Consider the following 20,051-nt stretch of genomic DNA (forward strand, 5'->3'; position numbering starts at 1 on the left):
AAAATCCAAGTTACAGACTATTTTGGACAATCTGAATTTCCAACTTTCAATTTGGCTCGTTTTTGCCTCGAGTTCCTCCTGGCTGTGTGCCTATTTCGCAGCTGGTTTACTCCTCCACGGGTTTGTCAGGACCATAACCCACAAAGCCTTCCTTAAAATTAGCAACTGCAGCAACTTGGTAAAAGAGGAAGAGAAAAAACCTCAGCTCCATTGGTTTTAAGTCTCTTGTCTACCTCCTTTTCCCATAACCCCATAACCCCTTACTCAGCGGTCACTAAGACGCGCGTGGTTCACTATACCGGCTGCCTGTAACCGTTTCTGGCCTGAAGAAATAGGCCAACAAACTTCTCTTAATTCCCATTCATGTTCCTTCTTTCCCCTTCATTTCCGAGTCTTTTCCCCCCCCACTTTCTCCTTTTTCTTCCGCTCTGCCCGCGCCTCGCTCTACGACCCCTGCGCAGACTAGAAAGCAGAAGTCAGGCGCTCGGAAGCCGGTCTGGTCTTTGCTTTGCGGCACAGCCGTAAAGCGTCGTCACGCACCAGGAACGTCAAAGGGTCCGGGTCACTGATCCCGGCAGCTGGGGCTGGGAGCGGTGGCGCTCCTTGGTGATCTGATTGCTTTCGTCGCCCTGAGGGAAAAGCTGGACTGTTATTTTAGGAGGACTCCTGGTCTCTGTGTATTTAGGAGATAGACCTAACCACTCCCTCTCGGGATCGGGAGGGCGGCCGGGTCCTAGTAACCCCTAGGTACCCGGGGACGGGGCTGTGGGGCAGGCGGAAGCTGCGGGCTCAAGCTAAGAGCGGCCTCTACATGAAGCCGCCCGCGGGACGCTGATGGCCAGACGCATCCTGGGAAAGACGTTAGCCACGGTGTCTCTCTCTGTGGCCTTGACCTCTGTGACTGTCACGTGCTCGGTCTGTAGCAGCATTCCGGAGTGCAGGTATACACCCCTTCCTAGCGCTGGCTTCTTCCAAGACCGAAGGTTGCTGTGGGAACCAGCTTCTGGTCTCGCGGATTCTGTAGGCTTTGCTTGCGTTCCGGTTTTTACAGCCATATACGTACACATTTTCAAAAAGGCTCAAGATGTTTTATCTGCCCTTTGAGGAAAACTACTGATAGTGATCTTTCTTGATCTCTGATGTTGAAATTTGCAATCCTCCGTATGTCTCCAACATATTGTCCACAGTTGTTTGGGTGTGGATTTGCCCCTTGCTGTTTTTTTTCCCCTGGTTAATACTTAAAACATGATTAAAGTTAATACATGCACACAGTTTAAAAATGTGGACAGTATAAATGGTGTAAAATGAAAAGTGTTAAGTTATCATTCCTTCTCTCAACCTCTACTTTTGATGTTTTTATTATCTACCTCTTTTTCTTGATATGTCAACTCTGGATAAATTTAGGGATTTATGGTGTCTCACACTGCCTCTTATTTTTATTCTCCTATTCTTTGGTTTTTATTCTCCAAGTTCATTGTTAAGGAAATACCGTGGCTACTGAATTACTCATTCAGAATTCAGTCCTGTGCTTTCTGTTAGTCATCTTTTCTATGGAACTGTAAATTTTGACAAGAACCTTTTCATTCCCTAAATGCTCTAAGAGCAGACTTAAAAAAAAATTATATATCCAGTTCATTTTTTTGTTAGTTTCAGGTGTATGAAACCACTTAGTGATGAGACATTTATATACCTCACAAAGTGATAACCCCAGTAAGTCTATTACCTGACACTGTACATAGTTATTACAATATTATTGACTACATTCTCTGTTGTGCTTTGTATCGCTGTGGCTCTTTAAAATTATAGTTGACTTTCAATATTATTTTATATTAGTTGCAGGTGTACAGCACAGTGGTTAGACATTTATGTAATTTATGAAATGATCCCCCTCGATAAGTCTAGTATCCATCCGACACTATACATAGTTTTTACAATATTACTGACTGTATTCCCCATACAGTGCTTTACATCACTGTGACTCTTTTGTAACTAACAGTTTGTACTTCTTAATCCCTTCATTCTTCTCACCTAGCCCCCTCCGATCTAGTGACCATCAGTTTGTTCTCTGTATCTGTGAGTCTGTTTCTGTTGCGTTTGTTCTTTTATTTTGTTCTTTATATTCCACATATAAGTGAGATCATATGGTATTTTTTTTCTCAATCTGGCTTATTTCACTTAGCATAATACCCTCTAGGTCCATCAGTATTGTCACAAATGGTAAGATTTCATTCTTTTTTCATAGCAGAGTGATAATGCATTGTATATATGTACCACAGTTTCTTTATCCAGTGGTCTGTTGAAGGGTATTTCAGTTGTTTCTATATATTGGCTATTGTAAATAGTACTGCAGTGAACAGAGGGGTGCATATATCTTTTTGAATTAGTGTTTTGAATTTCTTTGGATAAATACCCAGGAGTGGGATTGCTGGGCCCTGAGGTAGTTTTATTTTTAATTTTTTGAGGAACTTCCATACTGTTTTCCATAGTGACTGCATCAATTTGCAATCCCACCAGCAGTGCACAGGAGTTCTCTTTTCTCCACATCCTCGCCAGCATTTGCTTGTTGATTTCTTGATAATGGCCATTCTGACAGGTGTGAGATGATATCTCATTGTGGTTTTTATTTGCATTTTTCTGATGATTAGTGAACGTTGAGCACCTTTTCATATGTCTATTGGCCATGTGTATGTCCTCTTTAGAGAAACGTTTATTCAGGTACTTTGTCCATTTGTTAATTGGATTGTTTGTTTTTTTGGTGTTGAGTTGTATGAGTTTTTTATAAATTTTGGGTATTAACCCCTATCAGATGTATCATTGGTGAATATCTTCTCCCCATTCAGTGGGTGTCTTTTTGTTCTGTTGATGGTTTCCTTTGCTGTGCAAAGCTCTTTAGTTGTTGTAGTCCCATTTGTTTTTTTTCTTTTGCTTCCCTTGTCTGAGGGGATATATCAGTAAAAATATTACTAAGGGTAATGTCTGAGAGTTTACTGCCTATATTTCCTTTTAGGAGTTTTATAGTTTTGGGTCTTACATTTAAGTCTTGAATCTATTTTGAGTTTATTCTTGTACGTGGCGTAAGAAGGTGGTTCAGTTTCATATTTTTTGCGTTTACCTGTCCAGTTTTCCCAGCACTATTTATCAAATAGACTGCCTTTACCCCAGTGTATATTCTTGCTTCCTTTGTCATAGACTAAATGACTATGTAGGCATGGGTTTATTTCTGGGTCTTTATTCTGTTCCATTGATCAGTGTGTCTGTTTTTATGCCAATACCATGCTGTGGCCTTGTAGTATACTTTGATATCAGGTAGCGTGATACCTCTGGCTTCGTTCTTCTTTCTCAGGATTGCTGTGGCTGTTTGGTGGTTCCATATAAATTTTAGGATTACTTGTTCTAGTTCTGTGAAAAATGCCATTTGTATTTTGATAGGAATTACATTCAATCAATAGATTACTGTGGGTATGGACATTATTGAAACTATATTAATTCTTCCTATACATGAGTATGGCATATGCTTCCATTTATTTGTATCTTCCTTAATTTCTCTTTTCAATGTCTTATAATTTTCTGAGTACAGGTCTTTTACTTCCTTGGTTAAATTTTTTCCTAGGTATTTTATTTTTTTTTTGATATATACCAAACTGTACATTACATCCCCATGACTTATTTATTTTCTAACTGGAAGGTTGTACCTTATGTCTACCTTTACTCATTTTGTACCTGTGGCAACCACCAATCTGTTCTCTGTACGTATGCGTTTTTTTTTTTTTTTTAGATCCACATATAAGTGACATCATATGGTATTTGTTTTTCTGTATCTGATTTATTTCAGTTAGCATAATGCCCTCAAATTCCATGTATATTACAGCCTGACTTTAAGTAATGTTACATTACGTTAGGTACAATGTAAGAACCGTATAACAGTATATTTCTATTTTCCAGTTATTCTTCCTTTTTGCTACTTTTGCCATACATTTTACTCATGTATATTAGATTGTAGACTGTTCTTAGAAATGTATTACTTCATGTAAACTTAAACAGTCTTGTTTTATATTTGTTTTTATTGTTGAATTTCCAATACAAGCTACCCTTCCCCAACTTTTGTGCTAGTAAAAGTAAACTTCTGTCCATTTTTCTCAACTAAAGTAAATCAGTGTAGGTTCCAATTAATAAGATTTACCAATATTTTCTGAATTTTCACATTTGAAAATAATCTTTCACAGATATTGGACCTTTATACTAATATGCATCAAATTTGAATTTTCTGAGTTTTAAGTCTTTGAAATTGAAAAGTATATTTTGGGGTCTTTGAATTATGTTCTTTAATTTTTGTTGTTGTTATTATTTATATAAAATATTTTCCTTTTTGTTTTTTTCCTCCCAGAAACTCATTTTCATCCTGTGGGTTTCATCTTACCTCCAACATCATGTCTGGTTCTAATGGTGCCAAAGAGAAGTCCCACAAAAAGGCTCGGACATCTCCTTACCCAGCTTCCAAAGTTCAGCGCACCAAGGTTCCTAATGAGAAAGTAGGCTGGCTTGTTGAGTGGAAGGACTATAATCCTGTGGAATACACTTCAGTCTCTGTCTTGGCTGGACCGATGTGGGCAGATCCTCAGCTCAGGTGAGCAAATTCGCTGGCATCAGCTGGGTGTAAGACCTTTAGAGAAGGTAATGGTTGTATTTATAAATTTTTATTTTGACAGCTGAAAAAAATCATTTTTATCTAGTGCTTGACTTTGTTAAAACTCAGTTTCCCTATTTGCTTGAATTCTTGCCAAAGTTAGACAGTCCATGTTCGTTTATTCTTCTGGGGGTTTTATGATGATCATTCCAAATAGGTTAATCTATTTTGCTATGGAGTTTTTTGTTTTTTGAAATGACAGCTGGTGGTAGTTGTTTTCATTTGTTTTGTCTGGTTAGCAATAGAACATCTATTGTGGTTATTTACATACACAGCTAGACTTGTATTTGAAGTGAAAGTATTTATCAGAAATTTTTTTCCAGATTGCTAAAACCAGGATGATAAAATTAGACCAGTGTGAAAAAATAGTAAAGGAATAGATAAAGGAGAGAGAGAAAAACAAAAAACTCAGGCAAAAATATGATTTGATGAAATTTATTGAAATGCTACATTGATTTGCATTTTATGTTTATGTTCCTTTTAATAAATACAATGATAGAGTTTTTTTAATGTACTAACTATGAGCTAGGCACTGTACTAAATGTTTAAAAGCACTATTTTATTATAACTATTCTGGAAGGCAAATAGGATTGTTATTTCTACTTTATAGAAAAACAAAACACACACAAAAAATGGAAGCACAGAAAGTTTGCCCTTTGCATATTGTAACAGAGCTAGTAGATGGAATAGCTTGGACTTGAGCTCTGACTCCAGAATTTGTGTTCTTAACTGCTGTGGTAAACTGCTTAGTCAAGGACAGTTTTATAAGTTTAATTTACTGGGTTTATTGTAAATAGTCCTCTTAAGGCATTATTTAATTAGTTAAGTAAAAAATTTGGCTAGTTGGATAGATCTAGTATTAGTTCCTTGGATTGTTAAACTTTACCATGGACTTATTGCTGTCACTTGAAACTACAGTTTCCTTATTTTATCCAAAGATGTTTTTGTAACTTTGTGATAGTACTTGGATTATTACTTAATCATGAAGCTGACCTATGGAGAAATTATAAGCTTTAAGTAAGTTCCATTTCCTCCTTTTAGAGGAAGTACGCATTTATACATACATTATACATACCCGTTATGCACAAATAAAATTAATGACAGGGATGCTACATCGTGTAAACAGAGGAAGATTGAATACTTTTCGTAGTTTTCATTCAATTTTTTAAAAGTTGAATTTACATCACCACCTAAATCAAGCTTTATTACTAATATTAATGCTTTAATGATAATTAGATTCATGCTTTTTAAATTTTAACAGTGAATTTCTAGAGTCCCAAAAGCATTCTAATTCTGGTTTTACAATTTCATGATTTTTACCATTATTTGTATTTGTGTGTTAGATGGAAGATTGGTTCGAAGTCTTGAGAGAATATGTGGATCATTCAAATTGGAAATTACTCCCAAAAGAGAGCACAAATATTTCTGTGCTCACTTACTGGAATTAAAGCAAGAAAAAAATTGAAACGTGTCAGAATTGCCCATGAACTGTCCAGTGCTATACAACTCTTTAGTCACTGACAGTGCTGTTATGTCAGTGATTTCTTTATCTATACTGGTTTTAAAATATTTTTGGGCGGCCGGATGGCTAAGTTGGTTAGAGCGCGAGCTCTGAACAATAGGGTTCCCTGTTTGATTCCCACATGGGCCAGTGAGCTGTGCCCCCCACGACTAGATTGAAGACAATGAGCTGCTGCTGAGCTTTCTGAGGGTTGGCCAGATGGCTCAGTTGGTTAGAGCTCGAGATCTTAACAACAAGGTTGTCGGTTCAATTCCCGCATGGGGTGGTGGGCTGTGCCCCCTGCAACTAAGATTGAAAACGGCAACTGAACTTGGAGCTGAGCTGCGCCCTCCACAACTAGACTGAAGGACGACTTGGAGCTGATGAGCCCTGGAGAGGCATACTGTTCCCCAGTATTCCCCAATAAAATAAAAATAAATAGTTTATAAAAAAAATTTTTTTTTGTTGCGGTATGATATAAATACAATAGAAATACACATTTATTTAGTGTGTAGGTATAGCTCAGTAAAAATTTAATCTTTATATAGCTCTGTAAATACTTCTTAGATTAAGATCTGGGACATTTCCAGTATATTATATCTATTTTAATCTACATTATATTTATTATGAAGTTTGTGGGGTGAATTCACTATTTTGTGGGTTTACTTTGATAAAAGTACTAATCAGTGTACATCTGAAGAAATTAAAATTACTTTGTGGCAATAGAAACATCAAGATATCAGAAGGAATCTTATTTTTGAACTACACAGGAACCAATAATTGCCATATTTTGCCCACAAACCATTCCTTCTTGCTAATAGTAATAGACTTTTTTTGTAGCGTGCCGGAGGAAGTCCAGTTTTTCTGTCGTTAGTCCTTCCCAGAGGGGTTATGATATACATTCTTGTAAGCTGTTTTGGTTAAGTGTTGGTGGTATTGGACATTATTTCTTATTTTATATTGGTATTCTCATTACAGTGAAAGTAACTTTTCTCCCAAGTTTAATGAAAAAGATGGGCAAGTTGACAGAAGGAGCCAGAATGGCCTATATGAGATTGAAAATGGAAGACCTAGGTAGGTATTGGGAAATATAATTAACATTTATTGAGTGCTTGTGTATGCCAGACATTGTAAAATAATTTATATATGTGATCTAATTAAATCGTCACACTAACTGTGGGTGGATTTTTCTAGTTCTATTTACAGATAAGGGGAGAGAATGTAAGCAATTTACATATAGTGAGTAAGTGGCAGAGGCAGGATTTGAATGTGTCTTTTTGTAACTCAACCTTCAAAGTAGAAATAATTAATTGAATAAGTTAACAGACAAAGGGTTGAAAGTTGTATGTTTGGTAGTTATTTATTAAATAGTAGAAGGAAGAATTTATCCAGCTCGTAAGAGTAAAAATAAAAATAGCCCAATCATTTAGCATCAAGAATCTTTCTGTACTTTTAAAAATGATTTTTCTGCACAACTCCAGAAGTTTCCGTTTTCCTTAAGTAGACATTATAAACGTTTGGAAGACGTGAAAATTAGCATTACCCAAATAAAACAGAGGAAGGGTCACAGATGGTTCTCACCTTGTAAAAATGTTGTAATTTGTATTCTTAGTTCCTCTGGGACTGGGAAATTGACAGTGCTGCTCTCACTGCAACCTGCTCCTTTAGTTTTGCAAAACCCTTTCTTTGGTCGGAACTTAGTTGCCTTTCCATGTTATTGAATCTTTCAAAGTCGAACACTCCTTGCATTTGACTTATTCCTTAGGTTCTTTTCTGGGTAAAATATATTAAAAGATATGTACATATGTAAAATGATAGGCAGCAAAAGCAAGATAATATGTTATTTTAGTCCAGTCTCTTGGACTAATAGAAACCAACTCTGGTTTGCTTAAGCAAAAAGTGAGCTGTGCTCTAGCACTATAGAATCTCAAGGAGCCCAAAGCAGAAATTCCGCTAACTTTAGGAAAGGGTGCAATAGGAAATCCACCCGGATTGTCTCTCTCCCTCATGTCTGCTTTTCTTTATACCTATGTTGCCTTCATTTCTCTTTCTCCACAAACACCTTTCTCTGCTTCTCAGGCTACATGATATTCTATATGTCTTTTCTAAAACTTTCAGTTTATAAGTTATAGGCTTGGTCATCTCTAAAACTAACATTCTCTCTCTTAATATTGGCTTTGATCATTTGTGTTCAGGGGTGGTTACATGGAATAAAACATAGTTACTGGCCACCCTGCCCCTCTTCCTGTGAATTTAAAAAGTAGAATTTTTGTTACCTGGCCAGATATCGTATTGTGCCTTTTTGTCTTTATCTGCAAGTCTTGCTGAAATATTTTTGAGTCTAGTACAAAACAATATAAAAATTCATTTAGCTTTAATAACAATCACTGGGAAGAATAGAATAAAAAGAGAGGGTAGAAAGAGAAATTTTGGCAAGTTATTTACTTTTACATACTGGGAGGACAAAAATATAATATTAATCAGGTAAGATCTCAGATTAGGGCATTTTACTGGTACATAATGATGAAATTTGAACATTTAAGGAATATTGATTGAAAGAAAATTACTCAGACATGAGTGTTGCTATGTTTATCTGACAGACTTTTTAATATTCAATAAATGGCATTAAGTTAAATAGTAAGTTGACATTTTTATAAATTTTTTTCTTTAAAATTTGAATACTTGAAGTCCTGAAATACTAAATAATATATACTACTGATAATAAATATTAAGAAGCCATTGAGGAAAAATGGACTTTAAAATGTAACAAAAAAATATTTTAATGGGAAAGGTTATAGGACAGTGGAGCAGAAAAAGAAGATGATGAGAAAGTGAAGCATGGGTGTCCTGAATCAATCATCACTGTTGTAGCCATAGATGATTAGGTATACAGCATTTCATCCTCCAAGATTTAAGAGTCCAATCAGGTTCCAGTGTGAATTTAGGAGTATAGGTGAAAACTGAAATAAATTCTTTTATTGTAGAACAACTTCGGAAATAAGGTCCTCCTCCTGGATCAAGTCCAAAGCTTAAGACATGCACAAAAGTTAAATAACAGTGAAAGGAAATACGTGCTTTTAGTGTTAGATATGTGATAGTCCTACTGCATTTGTGTGCAGATATGATTTTCCTCTTAGTGCTCTTATTACTTTTTATTGGGCCATATCAAGTTGGGTTAAAAGAGATGAACCCATTCAGTTAATTTTGTTTTTTCCCCCAGAAATCCTGTAGGGCGGACAGGACTGGTTGGCCGAGGGCTTTTGGGGCGATGGGGCCCAAATCATGCTGCAGATCCCATCATAACCAGGTAAGAACTAAAAAAACATTTCAGTAGTAAAGAGCTAAGCGATTGGAAAAATACAGATTGCAGTCATGTGTTTACATATACATGTACATACAAGGTGATATCAAACAATATGGTGAATGTTTAAATAAAAAGAATTTATTACAGTAAAAGACACATTGCCATTAATCCCCCTCAAAGTACTCCCCCTCGCTTCAAACACACTTATCCCATCATTCTTGCCAGTTTATGAAGCAGTTCTGGGAGTCCTCTTTCGTGAGTGTCTTTAGTTGCACTGCTGTGGCTGCCTTGATGTCCTCAATTGATTCAAAACCTTTACCTTTCACGGGCATTTTGACTTTGGGGAAGAGCCAGAAGTCGCTCGGTGTCACATCCAGTGAATAAGGTGGATGAGGACACACTGCAATGTTTTTATTTGACAGAAATTGCCATACCAGAAGCCATGTGTGACATGGAGCATTGTCATGATGGAGGATGATTTACAGCACACTTTAAAACACACCTTTTCTCAACTGTAGCTCACACCCGACTGACTGCACCGAACAGATTGAAACTTGTCACAAACAGTTACTAAGGTTCGATGCGCTGCTTCCCGTATTGAAGATCCCTGCCTTTCCGTTGGATAGCACTCGGCAGCAGCATTCACCGTAGTTTGTGATCAAAATGGAAAGGCTGTATGTCACTGTACTTATCAAACTGTCACTCTGGCTTATAATTGATTCACTTACATGTCTAGCTCCATTGCTAGACTATGAGCTCTTTCAGGGGAGGATTTGTGGGTTAGATATGGTCATCGGCTACTATATAAAGAAATTTGGCAACTCAAAGTTTATTTCATTGAGACTCCTGCAGAGCCGTGATTAGACAATAGGCTGTCTTTTTCGGTTTAGTATGGAAGTTCAAAATCTTTATCTTTGCGTAAGAGAGTATTAGAACAATTCTTAAAATTGGGAGTGGGAGGGTAAATATGGTTGGAGTTGGGAAGAGGAGATTTATCAGCATCTCTGGGAAGAAAGCTGTGATTCGAAAAAGTGCATTCTGAAATTATCATTGCCTTGATACTTTTTTAAAAAAACATATACAATTCAATTCAAAATAATAAAATTAAAGGATAGAGTGAGATTTTTTTTTGTTTAAATCAAAGAAGGGCATAAAGATTGAGAAGTACTACTTTTTTTTTTTTTCCTTTTTGGTAAGGAGGGCTCAGCTCACAGTGGCCCATGTGGGGATTGAACCGGCAACCTCAGTATTAGCAGCACCACGCTCTAACCAAGTCAGCTAACAGGCCACCCCCAAGAAGTACTACTTTTGAGACCAGTTGAACCTGTATCATATAACCTGCTTTTCTGATAACAGAGTGAACTGTTAAAAGCAAATACTACCGATCTTTCACACTACCTGTAATTCTTAAAAAGGATCCTTGGACTTTATTTTTAATTTTAATTTTTTTTTAACTTTTATGACCCGTCCTTTAAATTCTGTTCTGCTTTTAAATTTCTTTTTTTTTGATAGCATTTTAAAACTGTAAAAACTGTTTATATCCTGAATTTTCATTATGAAGAATACAATATCTTTGACAAAAAGGCCTAGTTTGTAACAGTGCTTATAGAATATTTCTCATATAAAACATTTTTTTGGTAAAAGTAGCTGATTTGAGGTACATTTATATGTACTCTTTATAACTTTGTTTCAAGCTTGAGATAGAACCTTTGTCTTTGTTCTAAATCAGTTATGCTCTTACATTACTATTTACAGGTGGAAAAAGGATAGAAGTGGAAATAAAATCACCCACCCCATTTCTGGGAAAAACATCTTACAGTTTGTTGCAATCAAAAGGAAAGACTGTGGAGAATGGGCACTCCCAGGGGTGAGCATTATAATTAGATCAAATTAATGTGTTAAGTTCTTTTTAGTTGCTTTATTTACTGCAAGGTTATTGTGTGTGGATCTTTTCTACTTCATTTATCCTCCATTCTTCCCCACTTCAATTAGTAATTCTTTTGTAATTCATCACTGCAATGAAGTGTCATTGCCAATATCAAGTATAGGATAATACAACAAGGCTTTTAGAATCTGAGTCTAAATCTAAAACCCTTGGGAAAGAACATGGATTTTGAAGTTAGATTTAGGCTTATGTCCTGACCTCTCCACTTAGAGCTGAGTGATGTAGATTTCTGGTCCTCATTTTTACAGTAAAGATCATCATATCTGCTTCATAAGATTGCTAGATATAACATACAGAGCAGCTGGTATAAAGTAGGTACTCATTATTGTGGGGTCCCATCTCAGAACTCAATATCTACTCCAAGCCCCAGGTAAGATTTTTAGCATTTTTTTGTTTTCTGATAACTTTAGATATAATAAAATAGATAACTTTTATTACTTACTGTTCCTTGTAGTTTTTAAAATTCCCATAATATCATCAGGAACAGTATACTTTTGTTGAGTTCATGTTAGTGGTATATTTGAAGTGGCTTTTAAAAATGTATATGTATGTGGCATGTTTAATATCATATTGTGAAATGGAGATAGTTTGATGAGCAGATGACATACCATTATCTGCAAGAATGATTTTTTTTCTTTGTGGGATAAAAATGGAACGGAAAGGAATATCTCAGTTCACTGTGATAAAAGCCCAGGCTAATTATTACCCTCCAAATAGTGAAACTTCACTCATGCTGAGTGCAAAGTGCAAAGTGCAATAATGATTACATCATAGGATTTTATATTTTTATTGTCATTTGAAATTTCTGATCAGTCAAGGGACTGTTGTCACTGATACAATTTTTATAGTCAGTCACCTAATCAGTATATTCCGAGTATCTGCCTTTTTTGTCAGCTAATAATTTTAGACATTAAGGATACAACAGCGACATAAACAAACATCCCTGTCCTCTTGGTGCTTACATTCCAGTGGGCGAGACAGGTGACATAAGATGTATTATTGTATGCTAGAAGGATATAAGTATTAAAAAAACTAAAGCAAGAAAGGGGACTAGGAAGTGTTTGAGAGTTTGCAGTTTTAGATGGGATATTTAGAGTTTCCCTGAGAAGGTAACATTTGAGTAAAGAACTGAAGGAGGTGAATGAGTGAATGATATGGCTATCTGGGGAAAAGCATCTTTGACAGAAGTAATAGCAGGTGCAAAGTTCCTAAGGTGGGAGTATGTCTGGTACATGCCAGGAGCATTGAGGAGGTCAGTAGGCTGGAATGGAACGAACAATGGGGAAAGTATCAACTTGCTGTATTCTTTCTTGCCTCCAGGCCTTCCTTCCTTAGCTTGCTTTTGTAAAATACTAGGAAAGCAGTCTGACTTGCTTAGTTCACCATAGGCTAACCTTGGACCAATTTCTGAACTCAAATATGTAAGATACCCCGATAGTCTGCTTCTACTACCTTGTTTCCCCAAAAATAAGACCAAGCCGGACAATCAGCTGTAATGCGTCTTTTGGAGCAAAAATTAATATAAGACCCGGTCTTATAAGGTCTTATAAGACCGGGTCTTATATAGTATAAAATATAATATATAGTAACGGGTATAATATAATATAATAAATATAATACAATATAATACCGAGTCTAATATAATATAATACCAGGTGTTATATTAATTTTTGCTCCAGAAGTCACATTAGAGATGATTGTTTAGCTAGGTCTTATTTTCAGGGAAACACAGTAGAAACAAATGGTTTAGAGAAGAACGTATGACAGAAGAATGGGGATCGTGATTGTGGGCAGATAGAACAATAATGCCTACTGCATCACTCAGTAAATATTTGTTGAATGAATTAAAGCCTATTATTACTATTATTATTTTAACAAAAATGTGACTCTTAGGGGATGGTGGATCCAGGAGAGAAGATTAGTGCTACACTGAAAAGAGAATTTGGTGAGGAAGCTCTCAACTCCTTACAGAAATCCAGTGCTGAAAAGAGAAAATTAGAGGAACAGCTGCACAAACTCTTCAGCCAGGAACATCTAGTGGTAAGAAATGGTAGTTCCTAGGATGATTTAGTTTTGTGGATTAGTGAAAATTACTTAAAGTTCACCTGGAAATCTGGTAGATCATTCTGAATAAAGTGAAATACTTGTATATTTGTAGTATATATACATAAAAACAACAAATTGTAGTAGATCTTCACTGTAAAATTTTTATGTAAAGTTTTATAGCCCAACTTTACGTTGATTATTACAGTTTTTCCTCTTAGTTTTTCTTTAGAGTAGGTGTGAAATAATGTGACACTGAGCTCACCCATCCAACAGAAAACCTTTTTACAATTTTGCATGAAATGAGCTCTTTTGAAAGGACATTTCCGTTGAAATTATGTTATTCAGAGTTTCTGGTTGATAACCTTGTCTGTTTTGTCCAACCAAATCTTCGTAAAGATTTTGAAGATCATCTTATAAGGTATATGTGCACGAATAAATAAGGAAAAGGATAGATTTTCTTTTCTTTTTGTCAGCTTTTGTTTGGATTGCTTTGTTTTCTTTCTAAAATTCAAACTTCTTAATTATTTATGTTGTCCAGTTTTTTTGGGTCACATTTGTGTTAAATGGCTAGATCCAGATCTTTCCATGTATTAATGGCTTAAATATTAGTCTTTACTAATAACTTTATTTATAGATATCCTTTTTTAACTAGAAGAATCTTTGTATGTCTGAAATGATAATCACATAAATTAATAAAACAGAAGAATACCTAAATTATATAGACTTCTAAAAAATCATATGGCTAGATATGACTTATCAGATTCTGAAATCAGAGTCTGCTTTCTTTTAAAAATAGATATATAAGGGATATGTTGATGATCCTCGAAACACTGATAATGCTTGGATGGAGACAGAAGCTGTGAACTACCATGATGAAACAGGTAATTTTACTTATGTTTATTAAACTAACTGGTTAGAGGATCAATTTAAGTCAAGCAGTCTACCAAGGCACAGTTAGATCTGGACTGTTTTAGCTTCTTAAGCCAGTCAGCTACTGATTATAGGATTATATTACATGAAACCAAAATTGTTGTTACTAAAAGAATACTTGGAAAAAAGCCTTAAGTATTACCAGTAACTAATTTACTTTATTGGTAGCATATAAATTTAAGATTGAATTTATGGACTAAAATTATGTGCCTTAACTTTGTCCGATTGTATACTATGAGTCCATTTGTGTAAGACAAAAACAAAAGCAACTGGAAATCTGGGTATTATTTTTTGGGGGAAATAAAATCTTATTACAAAAAGAGAGGGGAACTCTGCTATCTTAAAAATTTATTAGGACCTTTAATTTATACATTGAATGGCTTCTCTTAAAACATTTTTTATTACTAAATTGGATGACATTTTGAATATTTTGTTTTCATCAGCAGCATAATGAAGTGAGGGCACCATTATGTGAGAGACCTGAATGTCCTACTCATGGCTCTTCTCTGAGCTGTGTGCCCTTGTGCAAGTCACTTGTTCCCTTGGACTCAGTTTTTTCACTTAATAAGATTGGCTGGAACTAGACGATCTGTCACTTTCATTTTCTGTGCTTTTGTTTGTTGAACTTGGGGAAACTGCTAGCACCATTTCCATTGCTGCTATACAACTACCCTGACTGAAGTATTAGAAGAGTTCATTCTGGTAATGAGAACTTAGAAGACATATTTCAGATGGAAAAATATTCATATACAGATGTAACTTAGAAGCAAGTCTATACTACTTAACTACTGATACATTTGTTAACTATTTGTTTTTGGAGTTAAAAACAATGCTCCTCTAGAGATTGATTATATAGTTTATGAGTTGTTCAATTAATTGTTTTCACCCTTCCATTCTCTTTTTGAACTTAAAATATTTCTGATCTGATAATTCCAAAATGTGCTGTATCTGAGTCTGATTCTGAAGCTTGCTTTGTCTCTGAGACTGTGTTTTTGCCTTTTCGTATGCTTTGTAGTGTTTTTTGAAAGCTGGATATGCTGTATCTAGTAATAGGAACTGAGGCAGATAGGCATTTAGTGTTGAGTTTTATGTTTAAGTCAGGCTGTGCTTATTTATTATTTGCTGTAGTTCTAAGTGTCAGAAGCTAAAATTTCCTCCAGTGTCCTCACTTTTGTTTTCTCTGTTGTGTTTGCATTTCCCTAGAGACTTATTAAGTAGGGTCTGAGCCACCTAGTTCTTTCAGTTGTATTCCCCTGTTGTTATACAGGAGCCCTGCTGATGTGATGATAAGGGGTGGGGGAGGGGAATCGGGCGAATCCTGTGATTAGATCTCAGTCTTTTAATAAGCCTGTGCCCCTGGGCTGTGACTTTCACAACTGCTTGTCAGCGTTTCCCCTTCCACCTCACACTGCTTAGGAGAGACAGAAAGTCTAGAGTTGGTTTTTTCTTCCCTCAAGTTAGGCCTTAAAATAGTTTTCCTTGAGGGCAGAATGCTTTGGGGTTATTTCAAAAGGGTTGCTTTCTGCGTCTCCCTGCTGGAAGCAAGCGGGGATTTTTCTTCAGTATGTTCCCTGAGAACCTGGTGGCATTTTGGAGGTAAAACTCAAGAAAATGTGATGCCCTCCCTTCCCCCAACACCACCAAGACTGGGCCTCTAGGAGATTTTCTCTCAAATTAGTCTATAGATTAGTTTTCAGAAATTAGTTAATTACCTTTTCAATGTGCCCACCACTTGCTGGCTCCAGTAGTGGGCTTTTGTTCCTAGTAAGTCGTGATTTTCTGTATTTTCCTGTCTCTCCAGTTTTCAAGATGGCAGTGTACCCTCTGACTTTAGTTCTCTGATAGATCCAAGAAGAATTCTTGATTTTGCTTGTTCAACCTTTTTCTTGTGGTATGGTAGTGATAACTTCCAAGCTCTTTACATGTCAGACTGGACTCTTTAAACATTTTAGAATTTTGTTTTGTGTCATTTATGGTGTGACCAGAATGGAAGGGGGGATAAAAGAACTTTTCAGACATTATTAGTTCTGATACAGAGCATGCTTTAGAGGATGTTGCTATTTAGATAATCAGATATACTAACTTTTAGATTCAGGTTTATTTTTAATTCTGGTCTCCATTGATGGTTAGATGTAGTTGCAAAGAGGACACAAAAAGAGCTGCCAATTTAGAATTGAAATTTGCAAACTTTTGTGCTAAAATATAATCGATTGGTTCTTTTTCTAAAGAAGTAGTTTTATTATTTTATTATTACAAAGGTAACTATTATAAAGATAAAGGTAAACCATGTTTATAAGTTATTTAAAAAATAAAGAGGAAAAATTTTAAAAACAACAGTTATTTCATTTCCCAAAGATAAACAGTGTTGACATTTTTTCTTCCAGATTTTGTATAGCTGTTTTTAAAATAAAAATGGGCTCATAATGTACATTCTGTTTTTATACTTGAATTTTCACTTAAAAAAATATATATGGCCCTCTCTCCATGTCAGTATATATATAGATCTGCTTCATTTTTAATGACTGTATAGGAGTCCATTGTATAGCTGTCCTATCATTTTTTTAATCTGTGCCCTATAGATGGAAGTTTGGTTATGTCTGTTGTTTTCTTTTTGGTTATAAATGTTGCCTTGAATACTTGAACAGGCTTGCTTTTTAAGTCCTTAGGATAAATTCTTTGAAGTAGCATTGCTGGAGTGTTGATTGCATCCTCAGTGTCTGGTACAGAGTCTGGTGCATAAGAGGCACTCCGATATTTGTTAAATGAATGTTCATCACAGAGCATTTGCTTTTTAAAAGCATGTGATTAATATTGCCAAATTGTCAAACAGAAACATGCCACTTATATTACGAATTGTGATTGTGGGCACTTATTTTTAATTTTTTAATATTTATAATTAATAAGTATATATGTTAATATAATCATAAGTATTTTCTTTTATGGTATCTGATTTGGTTACATGCTTAGAAAAGTCCACTTACCCTAAGACTACAAAACAAGTTACGAGTAATGGTTGTGTTTCTTTTTTTTAACATTTAAATCTCTAATCCCTCTAGAATTTATTTTGCTATAAGGTTTCATGCTTATTTAATATGAACTCTTTTTTTGTAGGATAATATTCCTACTTTTTAAAGAGAAAAGCTTTCTTACTGGTGCCTATACTTAAAATTTAGGAACTTGATTAAAATTTGGAATATTCTAGTTTTTAATTCACTTGACTACTTAAATACACTGATGATTTTATTTATTTTTAGTAGGAATACTTGAAGATACAGTTATGCTAAAAAAGAAATAATAAATGAATCACTTTTCCTTGGTGATGAAGATTTTTTCTTTGGTAACCAGGTGAGATAATGGATAACCTTACTTTAGAAGCTGGAGATGATGCTGGAAAAGTGAAGTGGGTAGACATCACCGATAAACTCAAGCTTTATGCCAGTCACTCTCAGTTCATTAAACTTGTGGCAAAGAAACGAGATGCACATTGGAGTGAGGACCCTGAAACTGACTGCCATGGGTTGTAGCTCCCATGTAAGCCAAAGGCCGGCAAATGAGCACGTTGAAAAGAAAACAGTATCTCGGAACTCATACTAGAAAGGACGCAGGGTAGGTGACTTGGAAATTATTTTATTCACTTTCAAAGTGATTTTCATTTAGAAGGTTTTACATCAGCATAAAATTACTAAATGCAGTGAAGTGCAACACAGAATTTTCTGCTTTCCACTTAAAAGAATATAAACAGTCATATTTTGTATGTATTCTATGTAAGCATGCCTTAAAACAAATTCAAACAACTTTGATGCTCTTTGAAGAATCATAGTCTGAATAAAGATAAATTTCTGATCAGCTGTAACTTCAGCTTTCCATCTGGTTCTTGTTTATCAGTTGTGTTTTGTTCTCCTTGATCTTCTGTGGTCTGAAGGACATTTCTGCCAATCGAGCTCCTTCAGGAGGAGCACCACAATTGTCTAATCTGATTTATTTTTTAATTATTTGTTTCACATTTTGCTTTATGTGATCTTGTTGAAGCTGATTTCAAAAATGGAAACCGTACGTATTGTCTTTAGAGACTTCAGTTTTATGAGGAAATGTCAGCACTCTTTTAGTCAATAAAGATCAAGATCAATGAATAAGAGCTTATGTTCTCATTTTCAAAAATTCTGAATTAAAAAATGTGTCCAGGAAATTTAAACTGATATATTGATTTTACTCTGTTGTAACTGTGTATGTCATCAATGAATTGAAATAGATGGTTAGAAAGGAATTGAAATCAGAGACAGAGGGAGGTCTTTGGGAGTTAAAGTGTTTTTTGTTAGGAGGGAAATGGTAAGGATTCAAACAGCTTTTTGAGACTCACTGTTAACATTATAATTCCCAGAGGAAAGGAAAGAGCTGGTGTTCTAGGTGTTCTTGGAAGCCTGGAAGAGGGAGGCAGATAACACTGCCTTGTCTCAATGGACACGTGTATCACATTCTGGCTAAGATACCCGTTGGGAAAGTCACATGACATTAACTCTTGTCAACCTGAAGTAGGGACTGTCATAATTTCATCTCTGTTCCAGTTGGGCTACAGATAGGGCGTTTGAAGAAAAGTTGGTTTCGGGGTAGAGACATGTTTGTCTTTTCTTTAGACATTTGAAAAAGGTATTAGGCTTACTCTGTAGCTAGAGGACAGAACTAGGACTAAGGTAAATCAAAAGGGTTGTTCTCCCCCCTCCCCCAATTTAGTGTCAGAACTATTAGGTTGGTGCCAAAGTAATTGCAGTTTAAAAGCTTAAAAATAATTGCAAAAACCGCAATTATTTTTGCACCAACCTAATACTTTGGTGGTAAACCTGAGCTGAACTGACAGAGCTTTTTTCCCCTTAGTGTGACTATCAATTTTGCTGAGAAACAGTAGAATGTTTGATTTTAGGATGCTGCCTCAAACCCCTCTGGAACAGTTACAAGGTTTATGTATGGTACTAATTTTCTAAACTCCATAAAATCCTGGGCCCTGGTTATGTAATAAGGGACTTGTGCTGACAAAGATGACACGCTCATTAAGTGAGGGGTAGGATGGCCTTCTCCAAGCATGAGAGAGTCTGACTGTACTTTTACTGTTTGGCAGGAAGAAATTGCTTCTTTCTGGCACTGAATAGAATTCTCTAAAATTGAATGGCTTACAAGTGCTTTTGAAAAAGTTTGAGCAATTCCTGAAGAATGACATTTACTTATGTTTAATAGTTTTGATACTTTTAAACTGACAGTAAAGATATTAGGTTATATTAAAATTTTATTTAAAGAATGACTAAAGCACATGGTCTATAGATAATAAATTCTTTGTGGCACGTTGGAGTTTTCCCTGGAACATTTACAAAGTGTGCAAAATGATAAAACTGCTTCTATTAATTATAGACGGGATAGGAGATAATCTGATGACTGTAAGTAATCAGCACCATCTATAACAGAGAAAAATCAGATTAAAATTTTGGTTTAAGACATTTCTGGAGGAATGTCTGCTCCTATATCAGTAGCTAATACTGCCTGTGTGTTTGCTTTTCTTGTATTTTGGATATAAGGAATATTTTTCTTTTTTAGAGACATTTAATAAAATAAATAGTAATAATAGATACCATTTATTGAATCTATTTATATCGCT

The 20,051-nt window shown here is 35.4% G+C and overlaps 1 protein-coding gene across 1 annotated transcript; it reads left to right on the top strand.

The window, feature by feature from the left end:
- The first annotated feature begins 525 nt into the window (after nucleotides 1–525).
- NUDT9 (nudix hydrolase 9) lies at nucleotides 526–18,259 on the top strand. Its single transcript, XM_033106517.1, has 8 exons — nucleotides 526–941; nucleotides 4,385–4,624; nucleotides 7,164–7,259; nucleotides 9,406–9,492; nucleotides 11,245–11,356; nucleotides 13,328–13,474; nucleotides 14,277–14,361; nucleotides 17,756–18,259. Exons 1-8 carry the CDS (start codon nucleotides 835–837, stop codon nucleotides 17,932–17,934), a joined length of 1,053 nt encoding a protein of 350 aa, XP_032962408.1. The 5' UTR covers nucleotides 526–834; the 3' UTR covers nucleotides 17,935–18,259.
- Nucleotides 18,260–20,051: the final 1,792 nt, after the last annotated feature.

The sequence above is a fragment of the Rhinolophus ferrumequinum genome, chromosome 5, assembly GCF_004115265.2.
Source record: "Rhinolophus ferrumequinum isolate MPI-CBG mRhiFer1 chromosome 5, mRhiFer1_v1.p, whole genome shotgun sequence".
Classification (NCBI taxonomy): domain Eukaryota; kingdom Metazoa; phylum Chordata; class Mammalia; order Chiroptera; family Rhinolophidae; genus Rhinolophus; species Rhinolophus ferrumequinum.

Coding starts and splice junctions, on each gene's coding strand:
- NUDT9 (XM_033106517.1), top strand. CDS start 835: ATGGCCAGACGCATCCTGGGAAAGACGTTAGCCACGGTGTCTCTCTCT. Junction 11,357..13,327: donor GAGAATGGGCACTCCCAGGG/GTGAGCATTATA, acceptor TGTGACTCTTAG/GGGATGGTGGATCCAGGAGA. Junction 13,475..14,276: donor TCAGCCAGGAACATCTAGTG/GTAAGAAATGGT, acceptor TTTTAAAAATAG/ATATATAAGGGATATGTTGA.